The 21,248-nt window shown below is 41.1% G+C and overlaps 1 protein-coding gene across 1 annotated transcript in view; it reads right to left on the reverse strand.

Annotated features, from left to right (window-relative positions):
• Positions 1–18,985, reverse strand: part of LOC309596484 (poly(rC)-binding protein 3-like) — a gene marked incomplete at both ends in the record, with an annotated part of 51,208 nt that extends 32,223 nt beyond the window's left edge. The window contains 4 exons of the mRNA XM_082324747.1: positions 2,110–2,226; positions 5,406–5,438; positions 5,537–5,560; positions 18,908–18,985. Of these exons, the coding sequence (XP_082180873.1) occupies positions 2,110–2,226; positions 5,406–5,438; positions 5,537–5,560; positions 18,908–18,985 (252 nt within the window). The remainder of the gene's footprint in view (positions 1–2,109; positions 2,227–5,405; positions 5,439–5,536; positions 5,561–18,907) is intronic.
• Between the last annotated feature and the right edge of the window lie 2,263 nt (positions 18,986–21,248).

Below are 21,248 nucleotides of genomic sequence, written 5' to 3' on the forward strand. Positions count from 1 at the left end.
GCATGTTTTTTGTGTAGAGAGAAGAGAGACTGCTCTCTCCAGGTCTCCACGGATTGGAGGGTATGGTACTGTACACAAAGCTGCCTCTTAAGCTAGAAGAAACAGGGATTGGTACAAGACTGGTAGGAGATAAAGCTGAGAACAGGTAGTTTTAAAATTGGGCTGGAGAGAATTACTTGTGTGGTTCTGCAGGATTCAACCTCAAAATCATTATTATCTCATTAATAACTGGTAAGGAAAAAAAAAATAGCATTCTTACAAAATATACCATGCCACAACACCAGGGTACTTTATCAACATGTTGAAACATCAGAATATTGCAAAGGAAGATCTGAAAACCCATGAAAGATTGGAGAAATATAAATGGGATTAACATTTGCAGTATAAAAAAAAAGGGTCATTTGTCTGGGGGCTGACAGGAATGTCTGCCGAGACCAAAGAGGTTCCCACTGAAAATACCTGAGTGGGAGCTGGGGTTACCCGCCAGGCACAGCATGGTTGTGTGCAAAACATTACACTAGTAGGAGGTGAGGCATTTCTAGCAGCGGTAGGGATATGTTAGCATGATAGCCAGGACAGAGGACTGTTAGTGCCATTAAATAAGCCCTTGTGGAACTTCATTTGCAACCGGTCCGCAATTAATACATACATTTAACACAAACTGTAACTGGGAAAAGGTAGAAAGGGACTACTAGAGTCATGAGAGGGGTGGGGAATGCATCCTCTGAAAGACTGAGCTTGGCTCACTTTGGCAAAAGCAAGGGTATGAGGGGATAAAACTAGTTTCTAAAAATATGTCTAAGAGGGGAATCCTCAGGGATGGAAAGGTAAGAATTATTTAAACTAATGGCCAGTGCTGGCACAGGAACAAAGCTGTGTAAACTGCTCATGAATAAATTTAGGTGAGGAGTAAAAAGAAGGTGTCTAATTGTCAGAGAACTGAGGTTGTGGATCCAATATCAAGAAAAAGCAGGAAAAAATCTAACTAGGTTTTGATCATGCTGTGAAGTAGGTTGCAAGACATACTGCTTATGCTAGAAGGCAACTGCATCTGATGACTTTTCTTCTAGTCCTGTTACTCTAAATGTGAACAATCACCATGGATAAATAAAGGCACATGCTGATGTTTCCCATCGATGCCAGCATCTCCCAGTGCTATGGGGAGATGTGGAGACTAACCTCACTGACTTGGAGAAATAAGTACTCATAAGAAAGGGATTCAAATCTCTTTAGTTTAATTACTGATGGAGAGACACAGCCCCTTTCTCCTGTTGCAGGTGATTCAGTCCACCTTTCTGCAAGCTCTTCCTTTAGCAGAGGGTAAATCGCCTTCTGCAGGGGCCTCTGTCTCTCCACAGAGGACAGGAGAGATGCCTGGACTGGACGTCTGATTTTTGAAAGTCGAGGGAGTTAAATCCTCTCCTGAGTTACCAGGGTTCATGTTCTGTAGCCTGCTGCCTTTTCTGTGAGGTTTCCCATTAAAGTGGTGACCATATCTAATCATAGTTGGTCCATGAAACTTGAAAAGATCCCAGCACTTTAGGTATGTATCTGCACAGAACTGTAATTCTACAGTAAATTGAGTGCTCTCTTGCCTCACTTACTCTTAGTGCCTTTATTTTAATTAATTTTAAAAGCCAAGCTTGAAATGTGGTAACTGGTAATCACAGAGTTTGTTTTGAAAATAAAAATTTCCTAGTTGAATGAATTATATATTCATTTTGACATATATAAAATTTACATCAATACCAAATGGAATAATATAGAAACAGAGCTAAAAGTTAGGCAATTATTCTTTTCAAATCAAACCCACAATGGGACCAGAAATTTTCCAAGACATTTTTCCTACCATTAGTGCACATTACTAGAAGCAATTGCTTTTCCCTGAAGCCTCCAAAAAGCAAAAGAAATGATCACACAGCTTGTAAATTGACCCATTATTTTTCTTCAGCGTTACTGCCAAAAGCATTTATAAAAATACAACCACTTTCATTGCTATTAAATAGAACATTAAACAAATCATATTTAACATTAAAGCAAACATGAGAAAATTCGAACAGTGTTTGTATTTCAACTTGAAGAGAGAACAAACATATTTTATTTGCTTACCTCTTCAAATTTTAGTGCAATCATAGAAAAAGCTTTAAAAATTGCATCTGTTGGGCCTGTTATTGTCACAATTCTCTCTGGACAGGAGCCTTCTGAAATATTGATTCGAGCACCACTCTGTCAAAAAGAACAAATATTTTTCAAATTTATACTTCCCAGGGAGCAAACTAAGTAGGATTAGGGATATAGTTTGGGAAGGAATATCTTGAGGCATCTAATTCACTCCCCTACAACTGCAGCCCCAGCATCGTATAATTTCAGCATAAACTGATCGCACTCCAAAAATTCATCTAACTGCGGGAAGCTGGATTCTGTCTGGGTAAATACTTATACAGCCTTCATCACAGTATGCAAATAGCACTTCTGTAACTCAAAGTTGCAAATAATTGCATAATCAAGTCTTTTCTCTTCCCTCTTGCAGGGTTAACCTTAAGTAGGACCGGAGCTGCAGAATTTCAGATGAGGTGGTTGTCTCCAGGGAGCATCAACATCTCCCAGGAAAGATGCACCTCTCTGGTTTGAAGACCCAAAGGCAGGGCTCAATCTGTCTAGCTGGGACATTACTTTGCACTGTGGAGAAGGTTCCTTATAGATGTGTCTCATGTGAAGGCAGTCAATTAATACGCACTGAACAACACTTTAAAGGAGTAGCGGCAGGACAGGCAACAGTAATAGTGTTATCTCCCCAAGGCAAGGAGACTGTTGGAAGTAGTTAGAAAACCATAAGTCTTGGAGACCAGCCAGCATGGCTCTCGGGTATACTTAGTCCCCTTTATGCCACTGTGGCAGTTCAGAGATAACCCCTAAACTAGATGTAAATATATTTAAGAGGATCTTGGTGTAGATAATGATCAAAGGCAGTTGAAGTAAGACCCACCCTATGCTCTCCCTGAGGTTTTAGGCATGGAAATGTGTTAATGCAGTCTAACAAGTCACTGGAGCCTCAACTCATCCACAGGGACTGACCTTCTTGAGGATCTGGGCCGGTAGCAAACGCGAGATAATCTGGGTTAATTTGGCCCTTGGCCTTCAGGGTTGCCACAAATCAGCCGATGTGCTGTGTGTGTCTGAGCCCTTATTCACGTGCATACTGCTGCTCAACAGCAAGATATCGTATTTCCCCATGTGACAGCAACCAAACACAAAAAAAACCAAACCCCAACACTACTGATAGAAGTATCTTGCTGCCACAGACTCGGCTGGCAGACATACTCAGTGTTCACACATAAGAAAGGGCGGCAGGTACTTCTGACAGGCCAACCTGAGTGGGACTTGCACACCAGCACTGGATCAGGAAGATCGGGGCCCAGGGCTCATTCATGCTGGTGGCAACGTCTGGCGGCCACCACCACACGTGAACCCATGGCTGGGGGACTCAGGCCGGCAGGGAGCACGCCAGGTGCCATGCCGGGCAGAGCTGCCCGCGGCAGGCCGGCCTGCCCGTCCCATGGCCGCCTTCGCGCAAAGCACAGCTCTTCCTTTGAAACCGGAGCCACGGGAGCTTGTCTGAAAGATTGCTCCACTGTGGATCAGCGGCAGCCAAAATTCGCAGATGTTACTCCTCAAGTAGATGACTGGTCAAAGCAGAGCTATGGCAATTAAAATGTTATATGCTGGCCTCCATATTTGTGTAGGAAGTTAAAAACCTCAGGGCACAGAACCAAGGTTTTTGTTCTTTTCTTTAGGCCCGAAGGTGTTTCTGACATTTCCCTAATGACAGAGCAAGACAGAGTTGCATTTCATTCTGTAAAGATGACGTGCAACTTGCCACATCTGTTAGGAAAGTAAAAATAAAGTTGCATTTTGCTTTTAAAGAAGTACTGAAGAAGGTAGTAATTTAAAGGAGGACCAAGTAATCATCATGTGGAGACACAACCTCTTAGTCCTGCGCTGATACAAAGATGCATATAATTCCTTTATTTTAAAAAAACAACCAAACAAATAAAGCCTCTTGTGACCATGTGTACATGACAGCAGATTTTCAGGAGTGGAAGAAGAGCATTTGACATTTATCTTGAAAAACTAACCAGGGATCATAACTCTTCTCTAAGATGTTTAACTCAGAAGTCAGGAGCACTGTCCAACGATGGCTTCCCTTTTGTGCATGCAATTTATATCCAAAGATATTTGTCCATGATCATAATTAATAATTAAACTGAAATGTGTTTAATCAGCTGGCAGGATTATCTAGTACATTGGAAACATTTTTTCTTGTATTTTTATTTAAGTCTTAGCAAATGTACTTCTGTGTGAAAACATGAGTGAAAGCTCTTATCATCCAAAAAGGAGCTCTGAACTCAGTAAGCCTGACAATGAACTCCCTATTGTGTGTATTTAAAGATGGATCTCAGCAATTTCCTTTACTACAAACACTTTGAGATTTCCCTGCCACAGACCTTCTATCAACGTATAAAACAACAAAGCAGCTGACATAGTAATGTACTGCAGATTTACCAGAACCAAACCGACTTTTCTTGAGGCATCCTCTATACACTTTGCATTCCTAAAGTTTTAAACAGTAGGATTTGTCTTTTGACTTATGCTTTTAGCACTTGCTTCAGAGAAGGAAAATATACATGGATCTCCAGGTAAGATGTGCTGCCTTGCAGTGGGTCTGTAACCTCCATCTGGGCACAATCCTCTGAAGACAGTGCAGGCTGCGTGGCAGGGAAAGAAGCCTATGGACACTGGGGAGACTGAGGTTTATGCAGTGCCATGTTGTAGTTAGCATTTTTGTGTTTACAGCCTTTTCAAAGGATGTGAATGGCGGGTGTGCAGGTCTACCCTGTCCACATCCTACTCACAGCTGCAAAACAATGAAAAGTTAAGGCTTTGCCAAGACATGGCAGGGGGATACTCTGGCTTATGCAAGTCTGGCTCCAGCTCTGCTGAAGCTTGTGTCTACTCTCAAACTTTATGTAGCATCAGTCTAATGCTTGGTTTCAGATTTTGGAAGCTCTCTACCAGGAGGCCAAGCCACACGGAGGACCGATGCTGGTATGCTAAAGAAAGATACAGTGGTTTTGATGCACAGAATCACGCTGGCTAAGCTGTGCCTGAGATAAGACTGCAGCAGGCATATTGCTATGGGAATGAAAGACTCCAGACTGCTGTGGCGATAAGGAGGTTTCATTAACAACAATGTTTAATTTAGGCCAGCAGACTTCACCGTTTGCAAAGAATGGTGATGTTAAACTAACTGCCCACTTGATGGCAGTATCGGTCTGTACACGCTGAATTTCCCTGTTCTCTGAGCTGGAAAGAAATGCAAGTAAAGACATCAAGGCTTGTCTTACCTCCTCCCTCATCTTCTTAACTGTCTCACCTTTCTGTTAAAGAAACAGAAAAAAAGTTAGCCTGGGTTGATGAAGTGAACTGATATACAATATTTTGACATGAAAATAAAGAGAGAAAGTAATTTCCTGACCTTTCCGATAATGCTTCCAACCTCCTGAAACAGAAAAAAAAGACACTGTGAATGATACGATTCGCTACAGAAGAGCATTTGCTCTGCTCCTAAGCTCTTTCACTATCACTTATTTCAAACCTGCAATGTGAAGCGTAGCCCCCTTCCATTGTTGCTGTATACCAATATGCCATGCTAGATACAAAGGAGTGGACTAAAAATGTGGCTTTGCAACCTACTGATTGTGCAAGAAAAATACTTGTAACAGAAAGTGATCTTGCGGTTACAAATCAATCCTGCTACTATAAACACAGATAAACCCCATCAGGTAATGAAAAGTTCAAAAATAATAGAACTGTACAACCTGCTAGAGAAAATGGGATATAATACAAGCATCAAAATAATTGCTTATCTCTCTGAGGGCAGGCATTTACCCTGTTTACACCATGTAATAGCTAGAGCTGAATTTCCATGCTAGTGAGTGCTACTGCATAAACACCTGGTGACCTGTCTTAATCTCCCTATTAAGCACTTACAGAACAATAACTGCTAATCACTTTTTAGGGATTTGGGAATTGTTACTGGGCTCCCACAACGTTCCATGAAGGGACAGAAAATACTAAGAAATGTCAGTGTGCACATACAATAGGGGAACAATTTGGCAGTTCTGGCAACATCCCAAGGGTTAAAAACTCAGTGCGTAAAACCAACAGGTAGCAAAAATGAAGCTAGTAACACTAAAATGAGTAATCTGGATGCGTTACACAAATCATACAGGTGTGACATCAGACTGGAAATCATCTGATGGAGAGGAGACCAACTAAAGGAAAACAAACTCCTCTCCTATACTCAGATTGTGAAATCTACTTCAATGGTTAAAGAATGTCTCATATGGCTGATCTGTCCCAGACATACGACATACAGTTTCCCCTCCCTCCCCCAATCTATATACGTAAGTCTGACCCATCCTGAAACATAGTCCAAAGAGTAAGATTCAAGAAACTGTCCTCCATTGCTCTATCCAATGATGGACTCATGATAAAGTGCTACTAACTTCACCCTGCAGCAGAAGACTACCTGCAGTGAATTTGAGAGCTATTTCTCACCCAAATATTATTTATAAGCTCATAATATGAAGCTCCTTGTGCTTGCCACTCCTCACATCCTGCTTACAAGATATAAAGTGAGAAGAAGACCTATCTCAATAAAGAACTTTGGCATATGGTTCCTTTGCACTCTCTGCATGTCTGCAGGTAACACCAGACTGGGGGGAACAGTCAATACACTTCTGGACAAGGCTGCTATTCGAAGTCACCTAGACAGGCTGGAGAAATGGGCTGAGGGAAACCTCAGGGAGTACAACAAAGTAAAATGAAAAGTCCCATGCCTGGGATGGAACAAGCCCATGCAGCAGGACAAGCTAGGCAAAAACTTGCTACATACGAACTGGCTTTGCAGAAAAAGCCCTGAGGGTCCCAATGCAAAACTCCAAGATGAGTACATGAGTGCATGGAGGACTGTGTCCTGTTTTGGGCTCCTAGTGCAAGACAGATAAGGACACACTGACGTGAATCGAATGCAGGGCCAACAAGATGGTCAGGGGACTGGAGCACAGGACACATGAGGAGACGCTGAGAGAACAGTGTTTGTTCACCCTTAGGAAGAGAAGACTTGGGGGGAACTTATTGCAATATATAATAAGGAAAGCAAATTGCAACATCAAATTCCTACTAAATATGAGGAAAAAAACCCTTTTATCATGGGGATGGCTGGACATTGGAACAGGGACCTGAGAAACTATGGAGACTCCATCCTTGAAGGTGTCCAAACCCAGCCTAGGCAAGGCCCTGAGCAACCTGCTCCCAAGGGATCTGCTTGATTCAGGAGGTCAGACTGGAGACCCCTTGGGGCCCCTTCCAACCTCCATGGGTCTGTGATTCTTCAAGCATGGCCTTATACCCACCGAAGTCAGTGCCTAACTAGCCACAAAGTTCCTCAACCAAGTGAGGCCCCTTCTCAGGTTTATTTTCAAACTTCACTTTTTCTGTTTCGCTTTTCCCTTTTTTATCTCTCTTCCTACTTCTCTTCCAAGATGGGACTCTGCTCTCTTGTACATGCTGACCAGAGAACAGATATTGTCCAGACAGACATTGCAAATCTTCCAAAGGTATCTGCTTTGCAAACCTATAGTTCTGCTGGCTGATGCAGAGTAGACCTTTACACGTCACACAGCTGTGTGACTGTTCTTGTTAAAGCTTCTTGTGTCCATCTGGGACTGTGAGACGTCTGTACATCTGCACATACAATGCAAGGGAACAGCTCTGTGAGAAGAGGAATGAACGAAGCAGACTCACTGCAGTTTTGTGTCTTGTGACCAAATTATCCTGGGTCTCTTAGTATGTGGGTTTAGGTCAGGCCTTTTTCCGTGGCTGAGACAGCTGTACCAGCATGCTGTGTAGGCTCTCTACTGCAGTGCAGCTTTTTTGTTAGCAGTGACACAAATTTGGAACACTCATTCCACAAATTTTTTAAGATATTAGTATTTTTTTATATTATCATTGTAACTCTGCCAACCTGCCTGTAACTGTTGAATGGGATTAAACAATACAGGGACTAAAACTGTCAATGATGATAAGCCTTGGGAACCCCTCATGACTAGTTGTTCCTATCTTCCTACTCAGCACATTCAGCAGTTTTACCTTGAGAACTTTTTCCATTCTTCTCAGCCCCAGTTTTCAGAAATAATTTCTTTCGTAAAACAGATTCTTAGGAGGCAGAAAGACCTTTTGCTATGGGTGAGCGTATTGTGTTTCAATTGCTATGGGCAAGCAATTGTATTTCAGTCTGTGATATAATTTCAGTTTTTGTATATCTGAAGTTTCATTAGAAGCTGTAGGCCTGGTCTTGAACCTGCAAGGCTCTGCCAGTGTACACTTAGTATGAAATCTGTCCCAATCCATTTGATCATCCTGGGTCTTAATGACAGATGTTCTTTCAGAAATGGATGGATGGGTCATGGCTAATAAGTACACAGATATCTTCCTTGGAAACAGGAAAAGATATTTTCACTTTGGAAACAGAAAAGCAATATACTGTTTATAGCCCTAGTAGAAAAGACGGTCCATTTCAAACACGGAAATTGGGAGTATTTAAACAAGCAGAGTAGAGCATAAAATATTAGGATTCTGAAGCTGCTTGTTCAACTGAAGTCTTTGGGAGTTTTGCTATTGATTTCAGTGGGGACAGGAATTCTACCTGGCTGATCATCACCTTGTTATTACTGAAAAGTACAAGCTGCCAAAGAACTGAGTGAATGAACAGTGTCAACCCCACTGAGAAAAAAGTATTTTAATGAGACTGGTGACCAGTTCCTTGGAACATGCTAGCAAATATCACTGTAATGCTATGGAGTACTTAAAACCTTACCTGCCTCAAAGGGTGAATTTAAAGCTTTTTCTGTAAGGAGGCAGTTTCAAAACATGCAAGCAAAAGCCACCTCTTCCTCTGCACTGGGAGCTGGGATTCTGCTTGGAAATGTGAGGGAAGGGCGCAGGGAGAGAGAGAAACATTAACTTCACATGGATATTCCTAATTATTCCAGAATTTTCGATCCATACAAATTACTAAAAAAAGATAAAAATCTAGAATGGTTCTAAATGGCTCACTTCAGACTTTTTTGGGCCTTACCTGTTTCTAGGAAAGCTCCTATAAGTATTAGTGACAACAGATCATGTCTTTAATTATGATGAGAAACCTACTTCAGCCACAGATTAAATCAGAAGACTCTTTACACCTCATTCTCCAAACTATCAATGCTACTTCATCAAACCTTTAATGCTTCTTTATACAGTCCAATATTTGTTTCATATATATTCTTATATCACCATAAATTACATTTCGTGCTTAATGAGATACCTAACATCATTTTTATGACACTCAAGTTTTATCAATATTTCTAGCCAAGGTTACTTTGAGGGTCTTATCTTCTTCAGAAAATGTTTCTAAATCTGCCAGACACCAAACTGTGCTGTAGTTAACTGCATAAGATTGAAGGGATGGGATGTCTGTCACCTACACCAGTTCATTAAAAGTTAGAAGTCTAGTGTAAGCCAGGCACACAGCCTCCCGTGCAGTCCAGGGAGAGAGATAACGGAGGAAGCTTTGTTCCTAAAAGAAACGGGAAGAACTGTACTCCCGAGGGTTTTGTCTTTCTCCATCTGCAGTAGAAGAAGCCTAGATTGACACTTCAGGTATGTACCTGAAGTTTGGTGAGAGGAATCCTACAGTTGATGTCAAATTCAGCCTCAGTACAGGAGTTTGATTTAGCCGTCCTAGCAAATAATTGCCTACTAGAACATACTAATAACTCTTGAACTATTTCCTGTTTTCCAGTGCTCAAGAATATAAGCTAAAGGTAAGTATTTATAATCAATTTCAGATTGATTTATTGACTAACCATCTACACGTAAACACAGTGGGAAAACAAGTTATATGATAACAATTACTGTGTTTCATATAATCACATTTCAACAGCTGATCAAAAAGCAGTGCACAAAAAAAAGAAGTTATAAATGGGGGAACTAAAGCTTAGAGGGAGAAAGAGAGGTCAAAGGCAACCCAGCAGACTGATGCCAGAGCTAAAAGTACTACCCAAGCTCTTTGGCCTCAACATATAAACACCCACCCGTCAGAAGCAGACATGCCACAGCATATCTGGATAAACAGGATGCCTCCTAAATCTGCAAGTGTGTGTGTGCCTACATCCACCGATACATCTGCATACGCACACGCATACATTTATATATTTGTGTGTGAAGTCAATATACACATACAGGCACCAAAGAGATAGATATGAACTTTCCTTTGAGAAATGACAGCAATTTGGGATGTCTATCTTAAGATTCATCAAAGGGGCCTGAGTTTCAGATTGTGCAGAGTACCCAGCCCAGGTAATGCCTTTCAAAGGGCACATCTCCAGGTGGCAGTATCTCAAGCAGGACAGTCTCACATTTGGGCTCCAACAGGGTCACTTTGGAAAACCCCAGGAAAATTTGAAATGTACATACTGATTTCAGATAGCCTGAAAAGAATTCTTTAGCCTGGGGGGCTGAGTTGATTTATGTCTATGATTCTCTTTAGAATGCCATTTCTAATAGAACAGATAAAACGACAAGAGATGAACCTCACCACAAGCACTGGAAGACTGCTCAGTATCAATAAGGTGTATTGCTAGCCAACCAACCAATTCATGGCAGATAACTTGAGGAAGGGCAATGGTAAAAACAGGATATGCTTTCTTTCATGCTGAAATGCGGCATATAATATTATTTGCACTTCTCATTCACTTGAATGGGATGAGTTTTACTCTTAACGAACACTTGGGGAGCAGTGGGCCCATCACAGAGCAGAAAGCTATTTCTGCAGTTTTTGCATCGTCTGTGGTCACCTGAGGGCAAGGCAGCACCAGCAGAACAAAAAGTGGCAGCAGAGAAGTCTGTGAGCCAAGGGTTTTGCAGGGCTCTTGATGGTGTGAGTGACTAAACAAAGATGTAATATAGGCTGTAGGAGAAAGCTATTTCCTAATCAGTTATCTGGTGTGCCTTTTGAATAACAAGAGAAAGAAATTAGTCATGTTAAGAAAACAAGAGGCTTAACAAATGGTAACAAACCTTTGTATAAAGATTAACCTTCGATCTCTAAACATGATGTGTGAAATTCCATCATTTTTCTAAGTAAGTGTGAAGCTAGTTTAATAATTACTGTGGCCCAAGAAATCAAAACAAAACAGCTAGCTATTCCAAGACCATATAAAAGCAGAGGTCTCGTTCTGTTACCTTGGGGCATGCAGCTTCTATTATCAGCGCTACAGGGCGAATGGAACACTAACCTCACAAGAGCCCTGAGATAAAGCCACATCTAGAAGAAAAACATGTTTAAGAAATAATATAAGAATATATACTTTCACTCCAAAGCATCTGACAAAGCACAGGTCATATACTAAAGCCTGCAATTCATTCAGGCAGTCCTTTGATTGCATACATCTACCTGCTTTCTATGAGCGAGGATAAGATAGCACCAGTAGGACTGGACTCTACAAACAAAAAAGCCTGCTAGAAAAACATTGAAAGAAAAGAAATACAGCCTTCCACAGTGGGGAAGTACATCCGTCACAAGACAAGACGGGATCCTGTCAACAGCAAACAACACCTGTGCTGATGAAGTTTTCTAGACCAGCACCAGTTGTCTTCCTCCCATCCATAAAGAGGCATAACATAACCCAACTCTCTCAATTCGCGTTGTTCTGAGGATAAAGTTGCCAATACTTGTATATATTCATGAAGATGCTTGCGTGGAAGACCCCAGGAACATGTTCCATGAAGATGTTCGGAATAATGTGTTTGCAAGGAGCACGCAGAGCATCAGCATTTTTCAAAGGTTGGAAAAAAAGTCTTAGTCAGTTTTGGGAAACATGATGTAATGTGTCTACCTCAGGGAACAAACGGCTGCCTCGGATAAACTGAGAGTCTGATTTGTGTTCTGGGATTATGTGGGATTAGCCTCACTGACACGGGAGATCTCATGTTCCTAGGTGATGCTTCAGTAGTCACTGTCTGATGCTAACAGCCCTAATTTAGTAAGACACTGCAGTCCAAGCCCTTACTGAGACAGATCTCATGCTAACAAATGTGGTAGTGTATGAGCAAACCTTCAAATTATGGTCTTTGTAATGGAGATGCCACTGTGATGAATATTCCGCAGGTCCATTTTTGGGGCAGCTGTGCCAACGGGCATTTCTCATTTGCTTTTTGATAGCAGATGGGTAAGCAATTTACGTTCAATTTCACACCAAACCTCCCAGATTTTCCCCCCCAAAACAACCCAAAACCCAGTTTTTTCCCTCTGCTTGTCCCTCCGCCTGTGATACTGAAGCAGCAGCACTGAGTAGGGTGTGTACCTTCTGCAATCTCAGTTCATTACAGCTGTGGACCCATGAGGAGATTCTGTTTGACAGAAGTGGGAAAATTTGGCTATGGAGATCGTTTTGGGGACATACAGTGCCCAGGTGCTGGGGGAAAATACTTCTGTCCTTTCTGTTGATTTTTTAGGCTAGTGAGAAACTCTCAGCTGTGACTACAAACACACTAAGAGGAGATCCATCTTGTGTATTTGCACACAGAGTTTTGTTCCATGAATCTTAGGTACCACAGTAATGCAAAAAACAAAACAAGAACTATAATAGCAATAGGCAGGACAGTCAATCCTCATAATACCCTGACAGCGTTCATGGAAACTAGGAAGAACAGAACAAACATTGGCTTGGTTGGCATTTTATGGCTTGGATTAAATTACTGAAAAGGTGATCCTTAAAGCTACTTTGTTGTATGCTATTAATAAGTAAAAAATAAAAGAAAAAAATGGGGAAGGAGAAGGGCATTACCTTCAAGATGGGGAAAAACTATTTCTGCGCTTGCTTTACAATCTTCCAGGGGGCAATTAAGCAGGCACAAAAAAGTGGTCACTATAAGAAATCCCTGATGCTAAAACTATATTATCTATACTGATGAAAATGGCAATTTTCTCTATGATTTTATTCTGTCTATATTTGAGCTGTTAAGTGTGAGCAATCACCTTAATGAGTCTAATTTCTTTTCTTTTTCTTGTAAAAAATTCTATATATAACATCATAAAACAATCACCAACATGTCTGAAAGTCACCACTGAAGCTGGATGCAAGTCCAGTGTAACCAGTCCCACCAGTGCCACAAGGCACCCACTGATCCTGCTGAAACCATTGGGAGATAGAGTTCCTCAGGGCATCTAAAATTAAGCTGTAAATACTGGTAGTTTAGAGCCTAAAAATCAAGGCACTCATAAGGTTTTGCCCAAACCTGAACATTTGACTGCAGGTACATTTTTCTAGTTTGCTACTGCTGAAACTATAAGAAACGTATCATTGAACAAATGGTATCAAGGAAGGAAAAGCTCCACTCAGTCATCATATCTTTCCTCCATCAATGCAGATTATACATTCTAAACAGCACATGTGCTGCTCTTCCCCAAACATGTTTAAAATCTGCTTAGGAGACTTCCAGAACCTCATAAAAATCCCAATACCAGGAATTTCTCTTGGGATTCCCTAATTAGGATTTATTTTCAAAAATACATTTTATCCCGTATTTCCAGCCACAAGCACTTGTATCATTCAAAACAACGACACTCCATTACACTCATATTTATTCTCTCTGGGTATTTATGAGAATGTCTGAAGAAAGCTATACACAGTCTCCTCAGCCTCCTAAAACTTTGTTATTTTTCTGCGAATTCCCCCTCTGCTCAGTCTTCAACATCACTCACACAGGTGGCGCCTGCTGCTGAGCACAGAACCGCAGGCATGATTTTGCCAGAACAGTAAGGTAATTACCGTCTCTTTGCCCCATGATGCACCAACACTATACATCCAAAATTGCATATGCTTTTGCTGCAATAGCTTTTCTCTCCAACCCAGCATATCCCAAATGTGCCACTCTCTAGACACTACCACATCTGATGCCTTTCAGCCTTTTATGCTTTCCAGATTTCTTTCTCTCACTGAACGTGTATCATCTAAATTACCTTCTCCAGTTAATTGCCTCAACTCTCCAATTTACACCTCTCAGTATTTGGCAAGAGTCCTACTTCCCTGCTAGTTTTCCCTTCCTTCCTTCATTCTACCTGTAAATTATTTCCTTGTTCTTCCTAACCATCTGACTTTATGAATCCATTTTGTTTTCTATTTCTGAACTCCTTCCCCTTTCTCTAAAAGATTCCTCAGACTCAATATTTAATATATTCTACTTTGGTTTCTTGCAGACTTCACTGCACCTAACATGGTTTCATTGATGCACACCTTCATGCAGTGCATTTGGAAATGATGCATTTTTTCTTCTGCAGGTTTGTACTGGAGGGAGGAAGCAGAGACTCCTGCGCCACCACTACGAAATGGAGACCAAAGCGGATTTGTGACCCTGCTGCCCCTTCCATGCTGGCACATCTGAACAGTTTCTCCTGTTCCACCTCATGGACTCAATTTTTAAATCTCCATTAAGCTGCTCTCCTGAAATTTAACATCTTTCTACCAGCACAGTCTCTTTACCATCCACATTTAAAATTAACCTTTAATGGTGAGTCTCTAGGGTCTTAATCAGCCTGTTAACACTGGCTATGTACAAATCCAAACCAGTCCAAAATCATGTAATCATTATCCAGTATAGTCAAAGTAGGTGCTTTTTCAAGAGTTATTTCTTTCTAGGCATGAACTGACCAAAACTAGAACAAAAGCACTGCAGATGTCAAGTACTAAGGTCTGTTGGCAGAGACCTGTGGGCAAGGCTACGATTTTCTACAATCTTCCAACCTCATTACCTTGGGCAGTAAGCAAGAAAAAAAACCAGCCACAAGTCACGGGAATAAAAAATTCAGCAAAAAGTGAGCAAGGAATGATAAGAGAGAAACATCGAGCTCCATCAAAGACCCTATAACATGCAGACAAACAAAAGAAGTTTGATTTGACAAAAACTAAAAAAGTAAGAAAAAGTGAAAGGCATGTTTCTTTTGGAGCCTGAGCTCTGCCTCTCCTTACAGAGGGCTCTAATAGCTGGGGACTGTTTACCCACAAGTGTGCACATACTCAATTTGTGTTCCATAAGCCCTTCAAAAATGTTGATCTGATCGGGGTAAATGCTGCCATTTTTGCCTTTGCTGGAAGCAGAAATCTTGCAATCACTGCAATATTCTAATCCTGCCTAGAAATTCTACTTTTAAAGCAGACAAAGGTAATAAAATGTCCGTACCCATTCACATCTCTGCCCTACACAGTGATTTTACTTATTTTACTTCAAGAAACAGCAGGGATTGGATGGAAAATACAGAAGTAGGGCAATGCAAACAGCCCCAGCCCATATTCCCTGTTCTTCTCTACTGAAATGTATGAAACAGCTTTATGCCTTACTGTGGTTCATCTTTTTTTATTAATAAAAGATGAAAATGCATCTCTGCATTATTTAATATACTCTACATATCCAGGTCCTGCACATGCTCCAAAAGGCTCTTCAGTTCCTGCCCTCTCCAGAGCAGCATTCAGGTAACTCAGTCAAAAAGGTCCTGGGCAGCAGAGGCTGCAGGGCCATGGAAGCTTTATGGGAAGCATTCACTTATGTCTAACTTGTCCTTAAAAACCTCCAGTGATGGATGCTGCGGCATGCCTGGGCAGGCTCCTCCCCTCCTCACACATCCACATAAGAAGTTTTTCCTAATTTTACTTTTAAAATTCCCTGCAAATAGAGAAAGTTGCTCCTCTGTGGATGTGAAGAACATCTGAGCACTGCCCTTGTAGTGCACTCCCTAACACCTGCCCTCTAATTCACTGCAAGAAAGTACGAGAAATGTTTTGTATTGCTCCCGGTTTTGCTTCAGGGCTGTCATACTATCATAATTTTTTACTGATGTAACATGGTGCAAGATGAAAATTAGGCCTTTCATCTTACACTATCACACAGCCTCTGAAGTCCTGGCTCAGGAAGACGCCTTTCATATCAGGCCCTGGAAACATTTACCCTGAAGTTAACCTTTTATACCTCACAGTGGTCAGCTTTGGCCTGGGCCCGCACAAGCTCAGCGGGACCTACAGCCGCTTCTTTCCCTAAAGATGAGAGGTGTCCCACCTGTGGGAAGGCACTGGCCCTGGGTTCTCGTGGAGCTCAGGACTGTTCCCATGTGTTTTCCTTTCACCAGGCACTAATGTTGTCTTTGATTTTTGCTACTTGCTTTGGTTGTTGTTGTTAAAGATGTTCTTTTATTCCCTGCCCGCTTGCACAGGTCTGTCCATTCATACAAATCCTGATTTTTCTGTCTGCAGGTACAGAATTTACCTTAATTGCATAATTAAGATGTCCTTCCTTGCCTTAAAGCCCCTATACAAATCCCATGAAAAGCACATGCTGAAAATTTCCTAAGTCTGCAGGATTTATAGCCGAGATAACTAAGCATAGTAGCACAAGTTATGGACTTTCAATCAAAATAAATGCAAATATCACAAAGCACATAGACCTTCCCTATGCAAAGGTACACTGGTAATAGAGGTTTAGAGACAGAGTTAGGGTTAGTGGGGATAGACACTTGTATTTCCATGAAACACACTAATAAATAAATAACTTTAAAATAATCTTACTTTAAAATTATCTAACTGAATCCAGTTTGCTACTGTTATTTTTAAAAACAACCTTTTAATTCCCCTTTTCTCTTTCAAGTTATGACCAGTTATTTACAGCCCAAGCTCTGCTTCAGTTAATTGCTTTGTCTAGAAATACTAATTAGAAACCAGCAATTTCCACTGATGTCATTACCACAACAAATCTTAAGGAAGAGCCTAGAAACATGTTTCTTCTTCTTTTTCAGAGGCACATACAGCTTCCAGAGTGACCTTCTCACACTGAGCCCATATTGACTCAGACATCCTTCATTCCTCTATATTAGCATATCTAAATCACAGAAATTACATCAAAGAAACCATAAGGGTCTGATTTTTATCATCAAAATAAATTCTGATTTAATGTACTCTTTGCAATACTTAGGCACAATAGGATACATGACTAGAGCATAGTAGAGTTAACAGTATACCCATTGTGCCTTGTTAACTGAGGATGCATGGTATACTCCCACCTAAAATTTGAACTTTGTAGCTTTTATGGATTTAATTTAGACTCTTGGGGCTACATATGCATTGAAGATTGGAGACATAACATCCGTTACTGTTAAAAGTGGCTGCACACACAATCATGGATGTTTAACACAGAAAATCATCTTTTCCTACTTTCATTTCTGATTACTATATCTTTTGTTTCAAAAAAACCCTAGCCCATGCTTTTAACTAAAATGTCCTGAAAATGACAAACATTTGATTTCTGCTTTAATGGCATGACTGAAAGAAGCAGAGCAAAGCACACCTAAGTACATGGGAATATTACTGAAACCAGTAGGGCTACTTATAACCACCAGGATAAGGATGTGTGCAAATGCTTTTCTGGATTGGGACCAGAATCTGGTAGAATCAACCCCTAAGACCTAACTTTGAGTGCAGACACGCGCACAGATTTTAGATGGGTTTGGTAAGAGAGACTGTTATTAAATTTGTTTGACAGATCCCCACTTAAGATGTAGATTTTACACACTAGATGCCTGCCTGAAGCTGAATTTTTTTTTTTTTGGGGGGGGGGGAGGTGGGGAATCAAACAAAATGGTCGGATCATTTTTGAGAAAATACATAATTTGACCTGACATAACCTAACTTCTGAGTTTCTTAATTTGCAAATTTAAACTGTACCCGCTCATACTTCTTAGAAGCTCCATAACTAAAATACAGAGGGAGATATCTTAGTCTCTTATTTGTGCTATGGGTATATCATATGTGTGTTCATGCCACAGGTTGAAAGTATGCACTGTTTTAACATGTAAATGTATTTTTAGTTATTAAATTCTAGGAGTAAAAATACCTTTATATTTATATATACAAATTTGATCTCCAAAATTATAAATATGTATTCACTGTCCCTTGTTAAGAAAGAGCCCAAACCATCTCCTTTATATAGCATTCATTCATTAAGCCTAAAAATGCCTGGTGTTGCCTGATGCAAATAAGACAAACCTATGAAATGTGTTTTTTTAATTAAAAGCCCATTTTGTGATCTGGCAATGTGAAATAAACGGCTATCAGACTGTTAAGTCTGACAATACTGAATTGGCTCTTTGTCTATGGCACAGATTTCACACTTATCTGCATGCTTAAGTGCTGCGCTGGACAGAAACTAAATGACAGTCAACCTTCCAAAACAAATCCGCAGGGGACCTGGACGAACGTTTGGTATATCAGTGGGTTCACTCTAATAAGATGCTACATCAGAATAATGAAGAACTATCTCATTTGCATTCAACAGAAACAGACAGTAATTCTGTGGCAATTCTTTCACACAAGCCAATGTTCTGGTATCTTAAAAAAACCCTGCAAAATCCAGCAAATGATGAGAAAGGCGAGCCATATGCAGGTCAGCCTTACGCAAGGGTCTGCCTAATTTGGCTAACTATCAAAGAAACAACTCTTTTTTGTTTTGCTGCTGGATCTGCTCAAAACGGGTTCCTTACAGGCAGGGTTTGTTCCAATGAACTCGGGCTGCAGTGCAAACTTAAGTATGATGCCTTGAAAGGCAGGGGGTGATTTTTCGGTCATGGAAATGGTGCTTTTGACTCAAGTTGGAGGAGGAGGAGCAGACCCTCTGTCAAGGCCACTGTGAGGCTCTGATGGTAACTGCACACACTTGCTCAATACACAGGCAACTGCTGTGGCAACAGTAAATGCTTCACCTTGCCATGCATGAGAAGGCGTATGGTAAGTGTGACATTGAGACCTCCTTCAGTCACTTTTGTGTCCTTCGTGTTCATCCTGGCCTTGTATCTTCAATACTTGAAAGCAGCTTCGTTTTTCTTTGTTTTTTTCTATTCACTTAATCAACCTATGAAGACAGAGAGAGAGAAAAAGAAAAAGTACCATTGAGTGGCTGAAGCTACTCTGAACTGAGAATATCATGTTGTACAAACCAATTAACATTCCTTCCTTTGATTTTCTGGACTACGGTTTAGTGCTGAAAAGGCTCCTTTGATTATTATCCCTCCCCAACCAACTCTTTAGCCCTTCACCAATTACAAGATAAACTCCCTTTTGAAACCTTGAAAATTCTCTTAACTTCCTGTATTTCGAAGCTGGAAGTGCAGAGCACAACAGAGTGCAATACAATGTTTTCCTCTGAACAGCGCTTTCTCTCTGTTATATGCAATGTGTGTATATATGTATGTATATGCAATATATATATGCATTTTTACACTTTCCTGGTGCTGTTTTAATTTCTCGCCCTGTCACTACCTCTTTCTCTCTTTTTTTTTTTTTGCTCTTGCAGAAGAGATATTTTTGTTTTCTTTCCAGCTAGAGAGAAATTAATTCTGAGCCTAAACACTGATCCCTGCCAGCAACAGTAGATGACACATTATCAAAGACATCTGAGTAACTAAGAGCCACTTGCTGCTGTAAATCTGGGCACTGTCTGACTTTGTTTTTGTCTACCAGGCCCAGAGGTGGCTCAGTCCCTCAAAGGCCAAAGCTGAGCTTCAGCCGTAAGTAGAAGGAAGATTCTTCTTAATTCCTAATGACAAATTGCAGATTTTCAGTCATTTACAAAGCCATAAATATCCTAAAATGCTAATGAAAGCTGCAAGGGCTGTCTTTGAAGGGATAAACAAGATGCATTATGAGTTTATTAATGCAAGGACATTTATCAGTACAAACAAATATGGGAGTAGGAAGAATATTAGCAAAGGCAGGCAAATTCCACATTAGAAAAGGCTTAGAAACTTCTTATTCAGTTTTGGCCTTTTCAGACCATCTTATAGAGCATGAAACCCTTAAACAGACATCACACCTTTCAATAACCATCTCTTATTAATGACAACCCTATTAGCTTTGCATCTTGGAGCTTCCCAAAAATTTGGCTAGTTTGGGCACTGGCTAATGAGCACCTCTAGGGACAACCATTTTGTGGCTCAGAGTGTACAGCAGTGTCTCACCGGGGTGGCAGGCTATTGTCCCCTTGCGGAGACTGCTCAGGCATGGGACCAAACAACTGGAGGGACCTACGAGATCATTCCCCTAAAAATGCTGGAGGTAGTATCAATGCAGACTGTTTCATCAACTGATTAAGCTCCACCTTAACAGCCACCAAGCACTGACATACTAGACCAAAGTAAAGCCCATCTTAGTTGAGCATGTTATGTGTGAGAGGAGTCAACAGCAATGCTTAAAGAAAAAGCACAAGAAACATGTATGGAGTCATCCCTGATAGACTTGCTGAGCTGCCAGCAATCAGCAATTCAGGGTCTTCTGGGAGACTGCATCCAGACCAGCATTTTCAATAGCCACTGGTGGACCACTCCTCCACGAATTTGTCTAATCCCTTCTTGAATCCATACATCTGGTTTCCAAAAGTTCTGGTCTCACAGATTAATTATTAGTGTGGGAAAAAGTGTTCCACTTTATCTGGCTTAAATCTGCTGACTGTCATTTCCCCTTGTTACTCTCTGTCATTTGCCCTCTGTGTATCATCTGAAGACCATCCCAGAAAGTCACTCCTCTGATGGCTGATGCTTCTTGCTTAAGCCTGAGCCTGCAAGTGGCCAAGCCACTCCTGATGTTTTTGCTGCTGGGAAATACGCTGGAAGATGCAGTTTTCTCTCAAGTCTCCACATGAGTACTTAGGACCACAGAGAGCTTCTGTGCCTCCGGTGACTGCAAGAATAAGAGGCAGACATGCTTGAGGAGAGGTGAAATGAAAGAGGGAGAAAGAGCAACTTAAACTCCTCCTCCCTAAAACCAAGTTCATTAGTCACTACCACAGAGCAGCTCCCGCCTACCTGCTCCATTGCCAGGGCTGATTTTCCCTAACCCAGCATGGACTCAGTGTATTTCATACCACATGTTCTACCACTCAGACCACAGCCACTGAAATAAATCCCATTTATTCCACATTTCTAGGTTTATCACTCACTTTACATATCACCTATCCAGATGGAGAAAAGCAGAAGAGAAGCAAGGTGCTTGGGTGAGAAGACAAAAAACAAAAGCAGCCTGGCCATGCCTCTGATGCACCATGTGTGC

This window comes from Platalea leucorodia, assembly GCF_965183815.1.
Source record: "Platalea leucorodia genome assembly, chromosome: 1".
Lineage (NCBI taxonomy): Eukaryota > Metazoa > Chordata > Aves > Pelecaniformes > Threskiornithidae > Platalea > Platalea leucorodia.